At 48.8% G+C, this 21,959-nt stretch overlaps 1 protein-coding gene across 2 annotated transcripts; it reads right to left on the bottom strand.

Moving 5' to 3' along the window:
* Nucleotides 1-2,933: 2,933 nt before the first annotated feature.
* axin2 (axin 2 (conductin, axil)) lies at nt 2,934-18,177 on the bottom strand. 2 transcript variants are annotated; one of them, XM_039742892.1, is made up of 11 exons: nt 17,661-18,177; nt 14,243-15,062; nt 11,157-11,297; nt 6,668-6,770; nt 5,599-5,739; nt 4,978-5,498; nt 4,713-4,892; nt 4,385-4,597; nt 4,213-4,284; nt 3,743-3,901; nt 3,391-3,517 (listed from the first exon to the last, which is right to left on the bottom strand). In XM_039742892.1, the coding sequence occupies exons 2-11, from the start codon at nt 15,013-15,015 to the stop codon at nt 3,391-3,393; spliced, it is 2,430 nt and encodes an 809-aa protein (XP_039598826.1). In that variant the 5' UTR covers nt 15,016-15,062; nt 17,661-18,177. The 2 variants fall into 2 exon arrangements, with proteins under 2 accessions (XP_039598827.1, XP_039598826.1); XM_039742893.1 differs by lacking the exon at nt 17,661-18,177 and having other exon boundaries at nt 2,934-3,517; nt 14,243-15,015.
* Between the last annotated feature and the right edge of the window lie 3,782 nt (nt 18,178-21,959).

Here is a 21,959-nt window from a genome sequence, read left to right on the forward strand (position 1 = left end):
GAGCATTTATTTAACTCACTTAACACTACTTTGACGCTACTCTGCCTTATTCTCTTCTGGCACTTGCATTTTGGCTCAATGCATTTTGACTCTGCAAAACGGCACAGATACTCGAGATGCTCCTCCAAGGTTCTCTACCTTTGCCCGTCTTCCATCTGCCCAGCTAATGTCAGTCCATCTCCCGTGGTACTTGTTACCTATCAACTCCCCACCCCGCACGTCAATATGGCCGAACCTCCGCCAGCATCGACACCCTCAGGCTCCGCTGACAGTCCCGGAACGTTCGGAGCGCTTTGAAGAGTCGGCTGTGAGGACCGCGGGGCCTGAGCTGCAGGTAGCTCTTCTTGTTTATTTCTCTTAATAAACAGCAGGCCTCTGTGGCGGCTGATAAATGAGTCCGAGACACTAGGGGTCTGTTTTAATGATCTAAACTGAGGGAGCCTGTTTATGGAGAAACAGATAACGTGCAGGAGGGTCTGCCTTAGAACTGGAGGCAGTGTCACTCAAAATCGGCTCTTTCTTGTTGGCTCGCTTCTCGCACCGATAGCTTTCAAAGCGCCTGTCTGTCGTACCGAGCGCTGGCGGGGCAGCATCGCTCGGCTGCCTGGGGCTCACTTCATTAAGTAAGTGCTGCTTGTTGCACTGAAGGCACTGCAAGGTGGGCTTTGCTCTCAAACAACGTGTCTAATACTCATCTGGCCCTCCAGAAGGCTGTGGAGCTGGTCTGTACATATGTGACAGGAGGGCATTATGGTCACTATAGCGGATGAAGATAGATACCCATCTGTCTTTTGTTCCGAGCACCACAGACAACAGGTGGTCCAACGTTAACTTGCATCCCCTGGCAAGGTCAGCACTAAACGACGCGGCTAAAAGGGGGTTATTTATTTATTTATTTTTGCTGGTGCTGAGTTCTCGTTTATTTTGGGGGTGTTCACGCCATCTATACTGTCACCAGATCGTTTTCATCGAAGCCAGAGAACGCTGCATCACCACTAGAGGGCGCTGTCGTACCTGTCGAGATGCGTCCACACGCAGCGCAGATCTCCGAGCCGGGAGCGAGCACTTCCCGCGCCCTCGTCACCTTTTCTCTGTCCACCTGTCAAGCCATTGCGGCTCATAAATTACAATACTCACCGGAAATGAGCCGCAGTGGTTACGAGGAAAAAAGTCCGGATGGGGAAGCTGGAACTCTAATCTTCACTTGTGTTCTTTTGTGTAAGTCACAACAGCAGAACTCACCTCTCTGGGAGATGATTACCAGTAAAAAGCGATCGGCAGCAGACGGCCTTGTGGTTAGGGAGACGAGCCGAGAGGCCAGCCCCGCACCCCCTTCCTCGTCCTTTAGAGAAAAGCGGCGCTCCAGTCGGTGACCTTTGAAGACAAAGCGTGTTGTGCTAACAATATCGTGACCTTTAAGAGAAATGGCAAGGGAATCCTTCACACCACGAACTCCTCCTGGGCAGCAGCAGGACAGCCAAACCTCTGCGGGTTTTGGTCATTAGCGTGCGTGCAAGTAAATGGGATCTGCGCTGACAGTCATCAGTCATACGTGGTGGCCGGGGGTGGGCAACCGCCCAGAGGTCACCCTGCACAGTGCCAGTGTGAAAGAACAATGGCCGTCTCAGGGTGGTCACATTGACACTATTTATTGCAAAGTAGGTGTGGCTCAGCCAGCAGTCACACAGTCCACCTGTTGTAAAAGAGGAGCGAGGGAGAGAGCAGTGGCTGCCCAAAAAACGCGGCTTTCATGAATCTCCTAGGACACGTTGCTTCCCTATTCCAAAAATGGCAGCAGTGCCCTTAAATTGCCATCCACACCCTCTTGAGTACCTGCAGCTTTCCGAGTAAAACCTGGGAGCCCCAGGCCTTGGCTGCTGGCCAGCTGTGAGGGGAAAGTGGCTTCTCTTGGAAATCCAGGAACCCATCAGATGTGTCATGTCATGTCAAAGCTCACAAAGACATCCACCTACGGAGCCCTGCAGGAGTCTGGTCACATACTCCACTGCCTTCAGGGACACCTTAAAAGCTATCCCTGCCAAAAAAAAAGCCTGTGCCATGACAGCTTAAACCACCACCTTAATTTTTTTTTTTTTTTATATATAAACCTGGATGGTAGCCTAACCCCATTACTGGTGACCCCCCAACCCCACCTTCATGAATGTTTATCTCTCCAGTCTCAAAGTCTTGCAGTCAACCTCATCCTATTATTAGAAATGACACCCCCACATCAGGAAGCCCTGCTTGTAGACCCACCTTCTTAAAATTCATCCCTTTCAGAATCCAGTTTTGGGTGTGATTTCAGTCCAAAGTCTATCCTGGCAGCCTCAGGTGCGAGACAGAAACCAAATGTGGAGAGGGTGCCAGTCCCCATTAGAATACCACCTATGTTAAAGGTTCTAGATCCTGCACCTGTGATACATTAACTGCAGACAACCTTAAATATTGAAATGCAAGTAACTCCACACAACCATGTAGGTCTTTTACAACCCCACAACTAGGAGGACTTCTCATTAGACCCCCATACCCCCACCCAAGATACACTTGCATGCAGCCCAACTTTCAAAGGGTGTGACCCTTCTATTCCAACTGGTCCTCTGGTCAGCCTTTGCATGTCCAGGTCTGAAGACGCATGTAGAAGTCAAGAGGCCTAGCTGCTCCTCTCCAATACTTGTTCATAAAGCCCATCTGGGACACCCTTTAGTGCTCACCTGCAACAAGACCCCCCCTGGCAATAATGAAGAGTCAATTTGAAAAATATAAAATTTTAATAAAGGCTACATCTCTTAATAATTACAATAATTAAAGTACCAAGTCACCTTTTTATGATGTATAATTTACAGTTGAATCAGAACATAATGCAAAGGCCAACAGGGTTACACAAGTCCTACTCAAACTTTCGAAAGACCTTTAGACATGAGACCCTTAAAAACAAGGGAATAATGTGAGCCTGCAGGGGGCACCACACAGTCCGGTTCTGGACGTACAGTATGTACACAATGTAAACATGTTGTGCCGAGACTCTAACTCCAGGGCAGCTCAGTGCCACTTTCCTGCACAGCGCCCGGCCGCTGAAAGGCACGACATGTGAGAAAAGGAAGCATTCGCCACGAGTCATAGAAAAGGACACTAAACCAGCAGCATAGGTTAAGACAGTCACCCTGGCAAAGGGTGGGCGGGGCAGGGTGCCTTGCCCCAGAGTGTGAAGCAGCATATCCACGTGGCCATGCGTGATTGGGTGGGGGTGGGGGGTGGTCAGGGCTGGGGGTGGGTGGTGTAGTGGTCACATCATCTCCAAGAGCATTCTCACCCCAGTTATAGTTACTTAAATGTTTTCTTTTCTTATTGGTGAGCTGAAGGACCAGGAAGATTAAGGCCAAAAGGTCACATTTAGTCCACCCGCTCCACTTTCCCTAGAACCTTTCCCTCATACATGGGCAGGACGGTGCTGTCATCCCAGATCTCTTCAAACACAGCTCCGCAGTCAAACTCCTTGCTGGCTTTCTTGAAGTAGTACCTGGAAAAGCAGGAAGGACAGCTATAGTGAGCACAGGTTTCAATGACAGGTAGCAGAAGCATGCAAGAGGCAGGCAGAATGGCATGTCACAGTATATCTTGCATAAGTTCAATGGGCAAAAATGGCATGGCCACCAAATTACAAGTCGGTTGAGGCCACCGGTATATGCAGTGATGTGTCGAAGGCCCTAAATAGGGTGAAGGAGTTAGGGGTCATGCTGCTCACCGGTAGTTTCCTTTCTTTCGGAGCTGCTCCTTGAAGTGACCCAATGTTAGACACTGAGCTTTCATCATGCGCCGGTATGGGATCTCCTCTCCGCAGAAGAAGTAGGTGACGACCAATTCACTTGCCTGACCACACGTTGGTTTCTTTGGCTCTCTGAATCTGGAATGGAGAAGAAAAAAAAATAAAAGAGTAAAGATCAAGCCAGGTGACACTCGGGTGGGTGGGGTGAGCTCAGCTGACAGCCAGGGGGTCTCTCTAATCAACCCCGGTTAATATGCTGCACATCTTTGCGGCAGCTGCTGGCGAGCCTGAAGGTTATGCATTTAAAAATAAAAGGCTGTGGTCAGTCAGTCCGTCCAATGGCCGAATCGGGAGTTCAAAACGCGGAGCTTAGAGTGGACGAGAAAGGAATGCAGACGGCTTTAACCCGAGCTGGGATTGAAATAACAAAGAGAAGGAAAAGCACGTACTCCTCTTGAGGTCCGGGGCTTGGCAGAGGGCTCAGATGGTTGCGGTCTCTCTGAAGGCTGGACGCCTGGTACCTAAGAAGACCAAAGAAGAGTTGAATCAAATAAGGGTCCCAACATCTGTCCACCTGCCCTACATGGATATGATGAGGAAGGAAGGCAGCCCATCTCTTACCTCTGTCTGGCTGGATTGGACACCTCCTCCAGCCTCCGGCAAGCCTCTTCCAGTTGGGCAAGGGTGTTGGGAGGTGGCAGAGGTGGCATGGCTGGGTCCTGAATGAAGGGATGGGCTGGTTGATGGGATCTCAGGTGACCTGTATTGCACCAGGAGTGCTGCCGCCCTGGCCGCTCACCAGTACCGCCAAGTGCTTTTTTTGGACCTCCGGCACTAGAAAATGGTTAATAAAAAAAAAATGAACTAAAACGTGAGGACAAGAGAGCCACAGTGTGAGCTAATCTGGCATATTTTAGGGGGTGCTTCAGCTGGCAGGCTTCTCACTCACCTGTGCATCTTGTGCCTGCTTTGCCGCTCACTCTCGATCATCCACTGCCAGACATTCTGTGAGCGGTCTGTCCCATCTGATGGCAGCTGCAAGGTGGTGGAGCTGGATATGACCTCGCTTCCGGACAGTACAAAGCCCTCTCCTATCCTGCAGTTCCTCTTGGACAACACACCAGGCCGCCTGTGAGAGAAAGCAGAGGCCATCATATGAGGAGCCGGCCTGGCACAGATAATCAACTTGAGGTGGAAGGGGCATGTCAACTCACCCCATAGTAAATGCCTCTGGTGGGCCCAAACACTGCTCCTTCAGGTGGTTCCTGCATCTGGGGTACGAGCAGCAGTCTGGGCTTCCCGGACACAGGCACTGAACACGCTGGGCTGCCTCCACCTCAATCTGTTCCTTGCTTTTGGGCACAGAGTGGTGATGGACATAGTGGTGATGAACATGCTTGCTTGACTGCTTGGAGATAAAGGTCTTCCCACTACAGCCCACAGGATACGTCGTGCAAGGTGCACTCCCCATCAACGAGAGCCGCTTGGCTGTGGCAGCCCGGTGCAAGTGGTGATCCGGGGAGCGGGACCGTGGAGAGTGGCGCCCTACACCTGGAGATTGGCACCCCGGTGTCTTCAGAACCCTGGACAAGTGTTCATCCAGTATGGCCTGGGGGTCATCCTCACAGCTACCTGGGGACAACAGGCCTAAAGAATGCGTCCGGTGGTAGGAGTTGGAGGAATCCCGTAGGGCCTGCCCATTGCATGGGGCATCGGGCTCGTCTTTCTCTTCTTCCTGAAGGGGCACATTTCCAAGTTATTCTATAAACCGTGACAACCTCCAAACACACACACACACACACATACATATACACGAGTGCAGAAGCTCACTCTACCTCCTTAATCTTCTGCAGCCTCTCTTCCAAGCAGCTCATGGTCTCCTGCTCACGGCGCAGTTTTTCAAGGCGGGCGATGAGCTCGGCGGCGAAGGCAGCGGGCTTCACGGGGGTCATTTCCTTGGGTAACCGGTGCGTCCTCTGCGGAGACAGAGAGAAAGCTCATTGAGAAGGAGGGCACGGGCAGCCTGGGCACGATGTGACGTACGCTCGCTGTCCGCTGCCTTTATGAGGAAGCGAGCTGGTGCCCCCGCGTGGAGCTGCCACTGCCAGCAGCGCTCGCCTGCGGCACAAGCAGTTGGTCGCACGCCGTGGAGTCCCTGCGTCTTCCCTCTGTAGTACAACCAAGCCGTCAGCAGCGACTCTGAAGTCAGGCAGCTTCAAAGGCTCTTGTCAAACATCAAAAACTCACCAGGGTGGGAGGGAGAGGCTTTAAGTCGCAGAATAAAAAAGCGAGTTAAAAACAGAAAGCGGGCAAGATTAAAAAAATAAATAAATAAGAGGAGATGTGCGCCAGAGATAGGCTGCTACAAAGGGAAGTCACAGCACAGCAGATCACAAGAAGACGCGCTCATTTGCTTCCTGGCGGCACTTTCGCTTGCCTTTGAGGTGGCGCTGTCTCAGCGTTGCCCTGAAATATGGGATGGGGGGGTGGGAGGGTATGCTGGTCTGCCCCTTTATTAAATATTCCAGAATGCCAACAGTAAATTAAAAATAAAACCTTTCCCAACAACCTGCTGCTGAGGTTCCAAGTTTCTTTTTATCCTATCATACATGCAAGTAGACATACTGCACAGCTGGAGCCAGCAGTGTAGCAACCCTGAATGGGGTGCCAGTCTTTACAGGGCTCATGTGCCCCCTCGCATGGGGAACATTTCACAATCACCAATCACATTTTCTAGAATGTGGAAGGGAAAACTGGGAGTAACCAATGCACACATGAAACAACAGAGACAACTATCCTGGCCAGACGGCTCATTTCTTTTAAATCCAGAGCTACAGATTTCTCCCGTTTCCTTTACCACCGAAGCAGAGATGCAATCTTGTCACCCCATTTGACTACACTTACCGGAAAGTGAGGCAGGGACACTTGGCCGTTCACTTTGACACTGCGGTGCATTTCCCGTTGCATATGCTTCCTGCTGCCCAGCCGGTAGGGAGGTATGCCATCTCTGCCAAGAAGAAACCACAGAAGTCAGTTTTTTCCCCCCAGAGAGAAAAAGTACCAAAGTAGCACAGAAAATAAATGGGAAAATAATGTGACAAAATGTGTTCAATGAGATTAAATGATACCAAAGGCAGTAGTGGATGTATAACCACAAATATGGGAAGTCCGGGGGGGTGGGTCTACCTGTATGAAAGGGTATTTAGAACATACTGGTTTAGTGTCAGTGGACCCAAGCCCCATTGACATTGTCACTTCAAACCAAATTGTAACCTGGCTGAGAAACTGAAACAGGACCACCTGAGTGATACAACAGAACGCCCATAAAATACCGACATCCCCAGGAGGCGTTTGATTTTATTATACATTTTTCCAAAAGCAAACCCCAATCGGCTATGTACAATGTTGCGTTACCCTTAATTCATGCGGTTCTGGAGGACGTATCAAAAGGGGAGCTCCAAATCGTCACCATCTTCTCAACGGTGCCATGTTCCGAATTATTTGTGGCACTTGCCGTATTCAGAGATGCATAAAATGTTAATGGCAGTGCACATAAAAGTGCAAGATTAAGGGCAGAGTGGTGGCTCTGAGGCTAAGGATCTGCGCTGGTATCCAGAAGGGTGCCGGTTCGAATCCCCGTCACTGCTGGGCCCTTGAGCAAGACCCTTAACCTGCAATTGCTCCGGGGCGTTGTACAATGGGTGACCCTGTGCTCTGACCCCAACGGGTATGCGAAAACAAACAAATTCCTAATACAAGAAATTGTATAAGGCGAAGTAAAAAAACAACGTAAAAGATAGACATCAGCTGGAGTCTGCACTGTGTGTTCGTAATGCTGCTCTAACTGAGCTAACCTGCCCTTGTCCAATGACGTAGAGGCGCTCAAGTTTGAAATGCTGATGGAAAAAACAAAAATCAATCAATTTGTAATTTGCTAACTGAACAAATTACAATATGCAGGCTTTAGAAGCAGCTCAGGCCCCCTACTCCCAGCAAACTGTCGTCAACTTGTCTGAAGAAGGTCTTGAGTTGCCTCGAAAGTTTACATATCGTATAATCTGTTCATTTAGTCAATAAAAGGTGTCATTTTGCTTCCCTTCTCATTGCATCCATAATGGCTCACACGGTACATCACCCTGCTACTTCAAAGAAAATATCCATCAGACTGGTGTACGAGGACATGGTGCCACGCCCCTTTTTACCCACACTCCCTCGAGAAGTGCCTTTATCATTCCTCTTGTGTTTAACCAAACCCTTTTATTGGGATTTTGAACTCAGGTCACCCTCTTCCTCCGGGTGACAGCCAACACCACAGCTAAGAAAGGTGAGCCCGGTGATGTTCGCGGCCACAAGCTACAATTGGCAGGAATCGCACCAAGTGAAGTTTAAAAAAAAGGTAGGAATAAAAATGGATTTTCTTTTGAAAAGTTGTGCTTATGACCTAAACAATTTTTTAAAAACCACTGTGGAGTGACAATCTGTTATTTTTTTGTGTAGAATTTGTATCCAAGCATTAAGAGGGGAAAAAAATGGAGGCTTGACTATATACAATGACTGTTTAAACAAACACAAGACCTTCACAGATTTTGTGGAAAGTAAACTTGGCTGACACTTTTAAAGATCATTGATGGAAAAAACCAGAAAACAGCACCAGGCCCAGTTTGCTTGTGCACGTCTTACTCTTATAATTCATCATATCCACTGAGTAACGTAACATTTTCAAACCCTAATTCTGGGTCAAGGGGGCCTGAGCCTTTCCTGGCAGCATTTGGTGCAAGGCTGTCATACAAGGTCAAGTATGCCAACGCTTACCACGCCCACATCCCCATAGTGCTCTACTCGTTCTTTTACTGACTTATTAACGGTTTTCCCCGTGTTCGGGTCTGGCTTGTCTGTTTTCCTCCCACCGTCCCCAAGCATATTACTAATTTAATTGGTTACTCTAAGTAAACTTGGTGTGAATGTGTAAAATCGGGACTGGCTCCAGTTTTGTGCGGTTTACTACTGCCGTAGGCTCCACCCACCTGTGCCCATGTGCTGGATAAAATGGGCCAACAAAAAGTAGACTGAAGAACAGCTAGACTATGGTCTTCCACTTCTACCAAGTCGTAAATCTATCCTTGACTCTCGTTTTTCTTTGTGTCGATGTTTTCTCTCTCCTTCAACTATGATTATTATTTATTTTGAAATGGATCATTGTTCATTTTTACTTACTTCCGCTCACCATCTCTTTGAGGCACGGCAGCTGATTAACGTCTGTGACTGTCACGGAGGGCAGTCCCAGAGGTTACTATAATTACGTCATTGGCGCAACAGAACCATAATTCATGAAGTTTGACAGATTCTGCTTAAAAACGTTTACTTTTTCTTTCATTAATCCCTTCTAAAGATTCCATGGTTACGTTTTTCAATTGCGCTTGTTAGGTTTGATGATCACTCGATTAGCCTTCTGGTTAGGGTCCCTTGCTTGTGAAAATGTTCCTTCTTCTGGTCATCCCATTCATTATGGTTGCATTTCAGTGCCAAACTGAACATCCATAATGATATGACATGAGGTTTCCATGAGTCTACCCAGCATGCTCTCAGTAAGCCACACGACTTGACCTCAGTGGTACCAGTCACTGGCCCCTGGTGCTCCCAAGGTGCCCTAACCTCCCGCAGCATCCCACAAGGTGGTGGCTTCAAGAATAGGACATGTCCCTAACATTCACGAAGGAAGAGGCACCAGTCTCATACATACCCCCACACCCACTCCAGTCATCATTAGAAGCATGTGGTGCGGACTGGAGGGCCTCTTCGCCAGGCTCATTCTGGGGAGCCCCGGCACTGCTTTCAAATCTCCTTTTTTGAAGTCGGCTCTCCAGTCAGCTGCCATTTAAGCTGGGCCAATTATCTTAGCCCTTTTTAACTCTGAAGTTCCTGACCTCGCCCAAATGCATTTTCACTGCTGCTTTGAAATCTCAGACTCATGCGCTCTCAGCCCAATCTTCATTTGGCAAGGACCCTGAAACGAGTCTCTGATCTCTCCAACATCAAAAGGCTGGTTTGTAAGATAAGGTAATGTTTGAAGTTCGCACAGCAGCAATCCCCTGCGTCCAAACTAAATCCATAAATAAGATATAAGCAAAAAATCCGCCCCCCACCCCAACCGCCTTTTTTTCTTCTTTATCTAGGAATGAGATTTAAATGTGTGCTGTGCCTTTTAAGCAAAAAAAGAGCTGAGAATCAAATTGTTCCCTGATGAGAAAACAGACAGTTTCTCAAAAAAAAAAAAAAAATAGAAATGTAAAAAGGTAGAAAAGAGAGAGAGAGAGTGTCACTGCCAAGGGGACAAGGTGCTGGACCGGCCCACAGCGAGGCCTCCAGGCCAGGACGGCTTGATCCCACTGGCCAAGCAGAGCCCCCACAAGCTGCTGAGCATCATCATTTAAACCACCAAACTCCCAACATCCCCACCCCCGGGTGGCCATTGTGGCATCTCCTTTGAGGGCCCCTTCCATTTACTCGCCAGAACCTCTCAAAGCGCTTGGTGCTCCTCTTATCCCTCTAAGCTGCTGCAGATGAACAACAGGCTGAAAGCGATTCAGCTAAGCCTTTCATCCCTGGAGAGCCGTGCCTCTCATCCCTACACCGACGCAAAGGAGCCCGTGGGAGATCGGGTTTTCAGGGGGGAGTGAAATCAGCTTCCCAAATCTGGTTTAGCAGCTCCCCAGGTCACTCGCCTTGACAGCTAAGCACAGCAAAAATGGGGGTCATCAGCTGCCAAAGGACTAGGATGCCACATCTGCTACAAGACAACAAAAAAAAAAAAACACATGGGCACTCCAATATGACAGGGCCCAGGGAAAGAAGAGGATGGGAAGCTTAAAGAAAAGTCCCCAAATATAAACAGCCATTTAAATTAAGGTGACCACACTTTCAGAGTGCCAACCAGGACACAACTTATTTATCAAGCTATCAAATGGTTTCCCCCTCGCTGGTAAACGTATATTAACTTGAATAGTGGAGGTTGTCCCCCTTGGAGTACATCAAATCAAATAACAGGGTGGTACCTTCTTAATTTTTTTGGGTGTTGTTTGATGTATATTATTGCGATTGGGGTGGGGGATCCTCTTGGAGTTTCATGTGCATTGAAAAAGCTAATTGGAGTTAGTGGTGTGCAGCACTATTGAGATGCCAGACTGTCAAACATGGGACATTACGTTATATTGCAGCTATTAATCGGAACTCAGAGTCTAATAATGGGACTGCCTGTTCACCCTTTCACTTACAAGAGAAGCCAACACCAACTCAACTTGCCTCCTCCACAAAACGTCGCCTTTTAGCGACTGTGATGTCAGCCTGAGTACATTTGGGCACATCATATCTTAATGCTTTTAAAAATCACACTTACACACTGCCTTCTGTCATGGACAGGGAGTCATCCGTCAGGGCGTCGCTGGAGATCTCGCTGTCATTGGCACTGGTTGCGGGGGCAAACCCATATGATGAGCCGGAGTGGTAGGGGCTGGAGGAGTCACCGACTCTGCAGGGCCTGAAATAAGAAACATGCGGCAATGAGAATTTTAGATCTGGGATGGCATAGGCCACTGCGCATACCCTCATACCCCACCCATACTCCCCAGCAATCCACATATCGGTCTTCTTAAATGTGAATGAGTTTGGCCATTCTTGTTCTTTGTCTCGCTCGCTCTCTCTCAGGTAAACAAGGTGGCAAACACCCCCACCCCACTCTAGTGCCAGCTCACTTTAAAAGGTGTGGGGGAGAATGAATGATTGGGGGAGGAGGAGGAGGGCCTCTTCATAAGAAGGCCGACTGCAGAGAAGCAGCACAGCAAGACGAAAGCCTTGGGCCTCCGCTCGAGCCTGACCTTTGCAAGCCGCTGCAAAGAGTCAGCTATTTAGCACAGCTGGGATCACATTCTTCCTCGGCTTTCTTATTTCTCTGCCTCTCTCTTCACTCCAAAGCCTGCTAAGTCTCTGTCAGCGATTTCAAAGGCAAAAAGATAAAAGACAAGCGGCAGAAAACAAAATAAAAGAGGAAAGGGAGGAGGAGGAGGTGGGGGGGGTGGTGGTGGTGTGTGTGTGTGTGGGGGCTGCACTGAAAGCTGCAGTGCTGGGGCCTGGGAAAAAGGGGCTCCATCTGCAAACTACACTTGAAAGGGCGTCCACTTGAGGAACGTGTGCTGTACCCCCCTCAGAGGAACTGGCTCACCCCCATGACCCCTTGCTTCAACTGTTCCCTGCTGACCCAACTTTGAGCAGCTTCTGTTTAATCTTAAGCCCATTTCAATAATTGGGGGGAATCTTGGCCTGTGCCCCAGATGTCCTCTTTATCGGACCCCTTCCCACATTATATGGCCAATCTGACACGTCTCCACCTTTTGATCGTTTCTAGAGAGACGCACAAAGTGGACTTTCAGTTGAGACATATCTTTGTCAAGGATCTGTCAATCTATTGGGAAAGCTGAGGGGTACCTTCCTGGGGTGTACACTTGAGCCCCCAAACACTTTACAAAAGAGCAACAAGTACTCCTCTCCCACCACTTACCAGTGTGCCACTTTCTTCTTGTCTGGGACATACCCTCTAACTCCACTCCCCCACCTCAACATCCAGAGTGGGCCTTGGCACACAGAACTCCAGATGGGTATGGGGCCCGCATCCCAACACGCTGTGTCACAGTCGTGGGGGCCCAGGCTCAGGCATAGCTTCACAATGGCATCATCGTGTTTGATAATTGAAGCCAAACTGTGAGCCAGTGATTTCAAAGCACAGGAAGCTCCTGCGCGCCAGCAGATGGCCATCTGCCAGGCCCCGCTCGTGGAAAGGGAGGAGGCTCCTACCAGTGTGCCGTTCAGCTCCAAGCTAATGTGAGACAGGTGAGGAAAATGGTCGAGTGGAGCAGAGGACCAGTATACTGGGTTAAAGTGACCAAGGCTATAGCACTTAAGCAATAGCTTCATCGAGCACACTAATTAGACCAGTCCTCTCAAGGTGGCACACACCCCTATCTACAAATGAACCAGCAGCCTGAGGTGAGGAAGGTTAGGGGGTTATGGGTGATTGGTGGGAATCATTTCCATCTCACCTTCTCCATTTTAATAACCACTCAGCCATCTGGGCTCATAGTTTTTAGGGGGACCTTAGCATCCAAACATCTCCATTATGGTATCTCACATATCATTGCCCTTAAGACCACCCACTACACTAGTCTCAACTTTTAAACTTTTAGAAAGTTCACCACCTTAAGCACAGCTTCTTATTTGTCATGGGTACCCAGGCTTCATCACTAAATTTCTACTGCCTCAAAGAAATATCTCCTCACAATAACTCTTAGGCTTCTCACCTTTATGTAGCCACCTAATTTAAAGAAAGCCCCTCAGAGACACAGAGCCTCCATTTTCTTAAGAATACATCACATTTGCCTCATCTCCTATTATTTAGCAGACCCTCAAATGCCAACTACATTTAGTTCCTATCTTCAAGGAGCTTATCAGAAGCTCAAGGGCACCTCCAATGCTCTGATTTCACATCAACGCCTCCTAGTTTTAGAAGTGCCTCAGAGACCCCCACTTTCACATTAGCTCCATCTCAATTACTGATTTTAAGATCAGCCACAGCTTGTTACAGAAACCACCAATCTCCTTGTATTTCTTGGTTTGAGACTCTAAAACTTGCCATCTAAGCTTTAGGAGACCCACCACCACCACCTTAGCTTCTAATTTCCAACAGCTTCTCAGAGGGTCACCTCAGGCACTAATTTTCAGGGGACTCACCAACCCTTCATCTCAGCCCCTAGTCTTTATAAGGCCCCACCTGTTTTTAGGAGGCCCACCACTACTTCGACTCCCAATTTCAAAGAGCCTCAAAGAGATACCTGTCTTACTCTAGGGTCACAGTTTTCAATGAGGTGAACCACCATCAAGCCCCCCTTTTCTAAGGAGCCCACCTCTCCCCTCAAATGCAACTTCCAATTTTAAAAGAGCCTCTCACAGTTATTCCAACTTTATCTCAGCTCTTCTTTTAGGGTGCCAACCATCTTAACTACTAATCTCATGGAGCCTTTCCAGGTTCACCTCAGCTACATTTTTAGGAGGCCCACCATCTTAATTATTAATTTCAAGGAACCTCTCAGAGAAACACCATCTCCATCATAACCTCCAGTTGTTAGGAACTCAACCACCTTCATATCCATCTCCATTTTTAAGGGGCTCTCAGTTTCAGTGAGCCCACACTGCCTTCATCTCAGTACCACCTTCATTAGAACCCCTAATTTTTACATGGCTGCACCACACCAGATCCTTATTTCCAGGAGCCTCTCAGAGGTTCACCACATCAATCTCATTCCCACATCTTCAGAAGGCCTTTCTCCACCTTGCTGGTTTGAGAAGATTAACAGAGGCCCAAAATCATCTACTCGGCCCCTCAGTTTTGAAGGGAAATGTCACACCCTGCCTCATTCCGCTCCACCTACTCACCTGTATGTGTTTTCTGTCACTTCATTGCTTCGTGATGAAATGGTTGCACTCAACGATTCAGGGGAAAGTCCAACCACTGATGTTACAGTCCTTGTCTTCAGATCATTGTAGGTCCATTCCTCTTCCTCATTCAATGTGGGCAAATAGCCACAGACTTTGAGATTAGCAATTGGCTGCATGTAGGCACCATTCTCTCCACCACTGTGGATATATTCCAGATAAATGTCAGAAGTGAGAAAGTTTTGGTAGGCACTGTCCTCCATGCTGCTTTGGATCTCAGTCTGTGCCTGGTCAAACATGGCCGAGTCGATCTGCTGCCTCCGGATGACATCCCTGATGTAGCTCTTGGTGGCCGCTTTCAGCTGCTTGGCCACCACACTGCTGTTCTCAATGTATCTTTTGTAAATGGCTTTGGCAACACGCAGAGTTTTGGTATTGTTGATGTCCATCTGCCGGAACCCATTACAAGCAAACCAGAAGTCCAGAGTGTCCACATGCTTGTCCCTCTCCAAGAAGGTCCTAAAGAGCTGAGCCCCATCTTGGTCTCCCAAAAGAGAGAGAAGGGACTTGGTCCAGCGGGTGCGAGGAGAATCGGGTGAGGCGCTGCCCTCTGGCTCCCCCAGCCCATCCTCTCCCCTGCTGCTCCTGCTCCTCATGACAGGCCTGCTTGAAGGACAGCATGGTGGTGGAGCATGCCCTTCCTGTCCAGGCACTGGCGGCCGTGGGGCATCTTCATGAAAGCTACTGCTCAGATCTACCAGTGTCCAACTCATGACTTCAGGCTGCTGCTGTCAGGATCTGGAGGTCACTTAGCCCCTATCTGAAACAAGGAAAGAAATAAAAAATGAATCAGAAGGTAAGCAGGAAATCAGAAAAAGCATGAGGACAGCATGCTGACCAGTGGGACCTCGCAGGTCTCCTTTAAAGCCCAACGCCCTGGAAGTGGCCTCCAACACAAGCCCATGTGTTTCAAATTTGCACTCGGCCCACACAAAGCAGATTAACCAGATCACAATCACAACAGGTCAGCGATAAGAGAGCTCAATTGGGGAGAACCGGAAAATAAATCAGAATGAATGCGGCAGCGCATTAAAGCGGCCTGGCTAACGCCACACGCTGGGGGTCGGGAATGTGGCAGCTGAGGAATGGCAAACGACTCTGAGATCCAACGGAGGGGGCTTACTGCCGGGAAGCCGTTGCTCGACTCGGAGGATTTGCTTAACTTTCCAAACCACTTATTTTATTTTATCTTTTTCCTTCTCCGAACACGTCCCCTACCCGAGTTGCTTTCAAACGATGCTTGCATAAATTTCCTTTGAGACGCACTTCTACTTCTGAGTGATCCTTGTGTAAATCTCCTTCGGGATTCTTTGTGTTTGAAGGATCCCCGCACCATTTCTAGTTCCTCTTCTAAGAGATCCTTTTGTTAATATGCTGTCACACAGATATTCCAGAAGCCAAGGAAAGAAAAAGGCTGTTTCAATGTCTTACAACATTTTTTACCTCATCTACTAAATAACTTTTACTGGCAAATGCTGGACCTCAGTTTACTGGAAGTTACTTTTTGAGCGGTGAAGAACACTTTTATATAGGGTCTTTAACAAAACTCTTCCAAGCAATTTGAGAAGAAGTAAGCTAAGAGAGCAGTGGTAATGTCCACAGTGGTGAGAAAACTGGAAATCCAACACCTCAACCACGCTCTCCACTGCCGGGTCAGCGAAAGGAGCACAGGGCAAGAGTGGCTCATCGGGGCACCTCCAGTCCACCAAGGCTGCGTCCAGCAAAACTAAAGCACCATCCTGAAAGCAATCCAGCTACAAATTGTCCATCCCAGCAGTGTCCTATCTGATGTTCAGCTCCAAAAGCTTCTCTGTTAAAGTACAATCCACTTCAAAAGTCACACAAAACAGCAGCATCCTGCATACTGCCCAGCCTCGTACAGTCCACAGGACCAAACTGATCCATTAAAGCAGCCTCCCGCTTACTGTTCAGCTTCAAGTCTTCCAAACCAGCAGCATCCCGCACGTCCTTCATCTTTAAAAGCTCTTCTGCTAAAGTTGAGTCCCGTTTAGGAAATCAGCTTTAAAATCAAACGAAAAGTTGATTCTTGAATACTTTCCGTGGTCTACTCCTAAGAGCGTCCTGTTTATGCCTCCTTCTTCACATGGATGGATGCTAGTCGGCTTTAAGCTGTCAATTACAGCAGATCCCTGCATATCGTCTGACAGACACGGTCCACTACGGTACAACTTTCACTTTAAGAGTAAAGTGGCATCTCACTTAGCAACCACCCCAAAATCACAAGTTTTAACTTCCCACCTTTAACTGCCCACCACTGAATTGCCCTGCATTGACTTCAAGCTCCAAAGGGTTTTTTGCTAGATTAGCATTCATCTTAGATAGCAACTTCAAATCACTTGAGAAAGCAGATTCCTACACACCTCCCAGATTTAAATCATCTCCTAATGCTCAATGTGACATACTGCTCCAGTATCAGATTATCCACCAAAAACACATCATCGCTCTCCAAATGATCCACTTATTAAAGCCATGACTTACAACACCAGACTGTCCAGGTGAACTGTGTCTGGTATAGTACTCATTCAACTTTAAAATCACTCGTGTCCGGCACAAACACCATCTAGTGCCATAGGTGATGTTCAGCTCAATATGGTCCAATAAAGCAGCCTCCTGTCAACCGGTACAGCTCCAAAGGGTCCGATAAAAGAGGGATGTGCGCAACCTTCCAACTTTGAATCACATCCAAAAGCAGTGCCCAGCTTTTAAACATCTATTCCCAAGGCAGTGTCCCACATTCAGCTCCAAATGGTCTGCTGGTAAGGGGGCATCCCACGGACATTCCAATTCAGCTTCAAAGCATTCAGTAGAACTGCGGTCCCAAACTGTCCACTAAAGACCGTCCTGCACATTCACATCCTCCGCCAAAGTGCGTCCTGTCTACCGTCCGGCTTCTAATGGTACACTATGGCACTGCCCTGTCTGATGCCCTCTCAGTTAGTGGCTGGCATCTTGCAACTAGACTCTTGCACCGTGTCCAACTCCTGCTAGCTTCACGGACCTTCCCTCCGTCCTCTATGGGTCCCAGCTTCCACAAATACCCCCGTACCAGACTCCTCGATCCCGAACCAAGCACCGATTCAACCCCTGCCCGGCCCCGCGCCTCATCACACCTGCACTCGGAGGCTCGCGCAGCATCATCATCATCATCACCTTTGAGAAAGGACTGTCGAGTGGGTAGGGGGGCTCCGTGGCCAAAAAACACTTGAAGTGCAAGCAAACGCGGAGGCCGCCGCAGAACGAGCGAAAGCCGCGTTCGCTTTTGTCCCCCTTCGCCTGCTGGCACTTCAAAGAGAGCTGCAAGCACATCAAAGCGCTGCCGCGGCGCCAGACTACTCACCATCGATCCGCCGGCAATACGCGGAGGAGGAGGACGCGTCTTGTCCCGTCCTGTCCCGTCCCGGGTGTCCGTGTGCGCGGGACTCCACTGCGCTCCGCAGACAGGAGGGTCCAGAATAACAATAATCCGTCGACCGCTCGCTCACTGGCTCACTCGCCTGCGCGCTCGCTTGCTAGCTTGCTTGTCTCCCCCTCCCGTAAGCAGCCGCCGCCGCCCCCTCCTTCTCCTGGAGCTGCGCACTTCAAAGCGCCGACCGGCGGCCGCGTCCGGGAAGGAAGCTAAAAACGAGCGGCGCTGGCCGCCTACCGGAGGCCCGCCACACGCCGCTTTCAGGCTCCGCCGCTCCGTGACCACTGCTGCTTGCACCCCACTTCTCCGCGGCGCACAGGGCGACTTCCAACGGGGGGGTTTCCAACGCGAGTTGCTAGCGACTTGTGAGGACCTTATCAAAGGCTTGCGATCTTGAGCCAGAACTCCCTGGGGCTTCGGCGCGTCATCAGCAACTGATCCACCGCCCCAATCGCAATCGGCGCGCTCACTTGAAAGGAACAGGCGCCTCGCGGACTCTTTGAAGCGCGGCATAGTTCGGAGTTAACCAGTTCAGTGCCGGGAGGGGAATATGCGGGGTGGGGGGCTGGGGGTGTTTTGGAAAGAGAGGGGCGGGAGCTTCTGAGGGAGGAGAGAGAAAGTAGGGGCACGAAATAATTTGAAGGAAAAAAGTGGAGAGAAAGTGGGGGCGAAATTGACGGAGGGGGGGGATGAATGAGAAAAGAAGTGGGGACTCACAGGGGGCAGAACTGAGGGACAGGGCTATGGGGGTCATAAGTGAGACAAGAAGTGGGGTTGATGAGAGAAGCAAAGGGGGTATGAATGACAAAGAGAGAAAATAGGGGCAGAATGATAGGAGGGGGAAATGGGGGAGGTGAGTGAGTGAAAGAAGATGTGGGGATGGACAGGGGTACAAATGTCGGAGAGAAAGTCATGGTAGAACAGAGGGAGTGGGGCACAAAACAGGGACTAAGTGGGGTACGAATGAAAAAGAAAGTGGGGCTAGAGCAGAGAGAGAGGGTTAGGGTTAGGGATGGACTGGGGTACAAATGACAGGGTGAAAGTGGGGACAGAACAAAAGCCAAGGGTTAATGGGGGGTGGTGAGGGAGAGAAAAAGTGGGGACTGATGGCAGAAGTGAAGGGCTATGCATAATTAAGGGTGAAGTTGGGGGCAGAAAAGAGGAAGGGGTAATAGTAATAGGGGTAAGTGAGAGAAAACGTGATGACGGATGGAAAGTACAAATGAGAAAAAGAGAGATTGGGGAAAGAACAAAGACTGAGGGGTAATGGGGGTATAATTGAGTGAAAGAAAAAGTGGCACTGATGGGATATATATGACAAAGGGAAAAGTGGGGACACAGCAGATGTCGATGGGTCATGGGGGATAAGTTAGAGACAGAGTGGGGACTGACGGGGTACAACTGACAAATAGAGAAAGTGGGGGCAGAACAGAGCTTGGGGTAATGAAGGGATGAGTTAGAGAAAGAGTGGGGACCGATGGGAGAAGTGAAGGGAGTATGAATTACAAAGAGAGAAAGTGGGGGCAGAACAGAAAAAGGTGGGGATGAGTGAGCCCCAAAGAGTGAACTGACTAGGTTATAAATAAAGAAGAGAATGTGGGTCTTAAAGAGAGAGGTAGGGTAGAAGTAAGTGCATGAGTGAGACATTGGGGACTGAAGAGAGAAGAGAAAGGGGTATTAAATGAATGAAAAAAATGGGGACTAGGGGAGAAGGGGCACAAATAAGAAAGACAGAATATGAGACCTAAGGGGAGATGAGGGGGAGTAGAAGTGAGTAAGAAACTCTGAACTAATGAAGGAGGATAATGGGGTATGAATGAATGAGAAACTGGGGGCTAGAGAGTACAAATAAATAAGGGGATGAGGTATGTGGGGCCTGAGGAGAGAGTGAAGGGTGCAAATGAGTGAGTGAAAAACTGGGGATTGGGGTACGAATGAATGAATGAATGAATGAATGAGGAAGTAGGGGCTGAAGGGACGGAGTGAAAAGTAGCAGAGATGTGCACTTCTGAAGAGGGACAGTGCAGCCGAATGAATGAGAAAAACTGGGGAGTCCGGGGAACTGGGAATACGGCCCAATGAATGAGTGGATGAGCAACTGTGGATTGATGGGTAAGCGTAAGTGGGTACAAATGACAAAGAATGGAGAGGAGGACTGATGAAGTGGAGACTAATGGGAGAAGATGAAAATGAATGAAGAAATGGAGGCTGAGGAGGCTACAAAAGAGGGTATGAATGAAAAACGAGTGACTGAGTGAAAGTGGGGGTCAGGGAAGAGGGGTAAAAATGATTGAGAAATGGGGAAGAGGGGATGAGAAATAAAGTGAGGAATTCATGAAGGGAAAAAGTATGAATGAGTAAGAGGTTGGAGACTGAGGAAGAGAAGGGTAAACATGAATGAGTGAGTGAGGGAGAAATGAATATGGACATGGGGTCTAAGGAAGGAAGAGGGGACATGAATGAATACATGAGCGATGTAATTGAGTGAACGAGAAAGTGGGGACTGATGGGAATGAGAACTTGGGAGTGAGTAGATGAATGAATGAGTGAGATTGAAGGCAAGGGAATGTCAATATATAAATGAAACACTGGGGAGTTAATGCGGAATTGGGGATTCACTTGAACAATAACATGGGGACCAAGGGGTGTTCAAGTTATTAATGAAGGGGATACTGTGAGATTTGGGGGTGGGTGGAAGGGATAAATAAATGAGTGAGAATGAAACAGAGGAAAGAAACTATAGGGCCAAAAAAGGGGGATACAAATGACAAATAAAATACAATTGGAGACGGGGTTCAAATTAATAAGAGTTCAGGCACACAAAAAGTGGGGTATAAAGGGGCATGAAACCGTCCCGAGGTGAGAGAAGAAAAGACATAGAAAGTAGGGAGGCGTTAGGGGGTATCAAGAGAAAAAACACGGGGTAGGGGGTCATATATGTGGAAAAAGTGAAATAAGGGCAGGGCAGTTAGAAGGGGCATCAATAGGAGGGCAGAGCACCAGAGGTAAGAGGGGACGGGGAAGACAGAAACGTGTTTAGAGCTAAGACGCAAATCTGTAAACGTGCTCTCTTCAACGGCGAATGTTATTTCAACAAGAGGCATGAGGGTCGTTTTTGTTTCGCCTCTCTTCGAGTTAGAGAAGCAGCATTTCGCAATACTGGCTTCCCACACGCCTTTCCTGCATTTTTTTTCTCTTTCTTTCTCTTTCTTTTTTTTTTCTTTCTTTCTTTCTTTCTTTCGCACCAGAACCCGCGACTCAGGGCGACTTTCAGAGAAATTCCGAGGACAGACGAGGCGCTGTCGCTGATCCGATACCCCGCAGCACATCAAAGGGGATTGGGATCCTTTGATGTTGAACATTAACTTTAAAGAACAAGATATAATTAAATAAGTGATTTGGGGGTAGCGCCATTACAGAACTGGTGGCACAAGCGCTTTAATGATTCTGCTTATCGCACATTAAAAGAAAAAGAATAAGAAATAAAAAGTATGCGCCGCGGAGTGTCTTCTTGAAGTCTTTAGATAATCTGCACGCGCACCCTCCCCCCGATCTGCCCCCCAGCAGCCGCTTTTAAGAACAAAGTGGGTTAAAGATCGCCCATCGCATTAGCACTGTCAAGTCTGACGGGCCGTCCTCGCTTGCGTGTCCGGCTGTTTGTAAACAGGGGTGTGCATATCAATGTGTGTGTGTGTGTTTTGGTGAGGTGCTGTTTGCTGGAGTGTGTGTGTGCGCGCTTCTACGGGGTGATCGGGGGGTCTAAGATTCACACGCACTTCGCAGAGCCCAGCTTAAAGTGAGATGAGCGAGCGGGCGGCCAGGCAAGGCCCCCTGCCGACACGACTGAGCGGCCAGAATGTAAATAGCAAACAGCCGGAGCTCGCCGCGCTCCCCCCTTCCGCTTTAATTGTGTGCCGAGCTGCTTCTCATTCTCATCGTATCTGTTCGGACGCATAAACAATAAGTTGTGCGCTTTGATGTTCCTTACACACAGAAGAACAAAGAGCACTTAAGGGAAATGACTTGAGCGGAGCGGGGCGAGGGACCGGGACTGGGCTCCATTTCCTTGGCAGACCCGCGTGCCTCTCTTTCTCTCTCTCTTTTTTTTGTGTGTCCCCAGTTCAACCGAAGTGACCGGTGAGACCCCACGGGGTCAACAACGAGATCTCCCTTGTGTAAGTTCGGGCGGCTCCTTGCGCCTTTCCAACTTTGCGCTTCTGATTGTCTTTC

Source organism: Polypterus senegalus, unplaced genomic scaffold (genome assembly GCF_016835505.1).
Source record: "Polypterus senegalus isolate Bchr_013 unplaced genomic scaffold, ASM1683550v1 scaffold_4039, whole genome shotgun sequence".
NCBI classification, from domain to species: Eukaryota; Metazoa; Chordata; class Cladistia; order Polypteriformes; family Polypteridae; genus Polypterus; species Polypterus senegalus.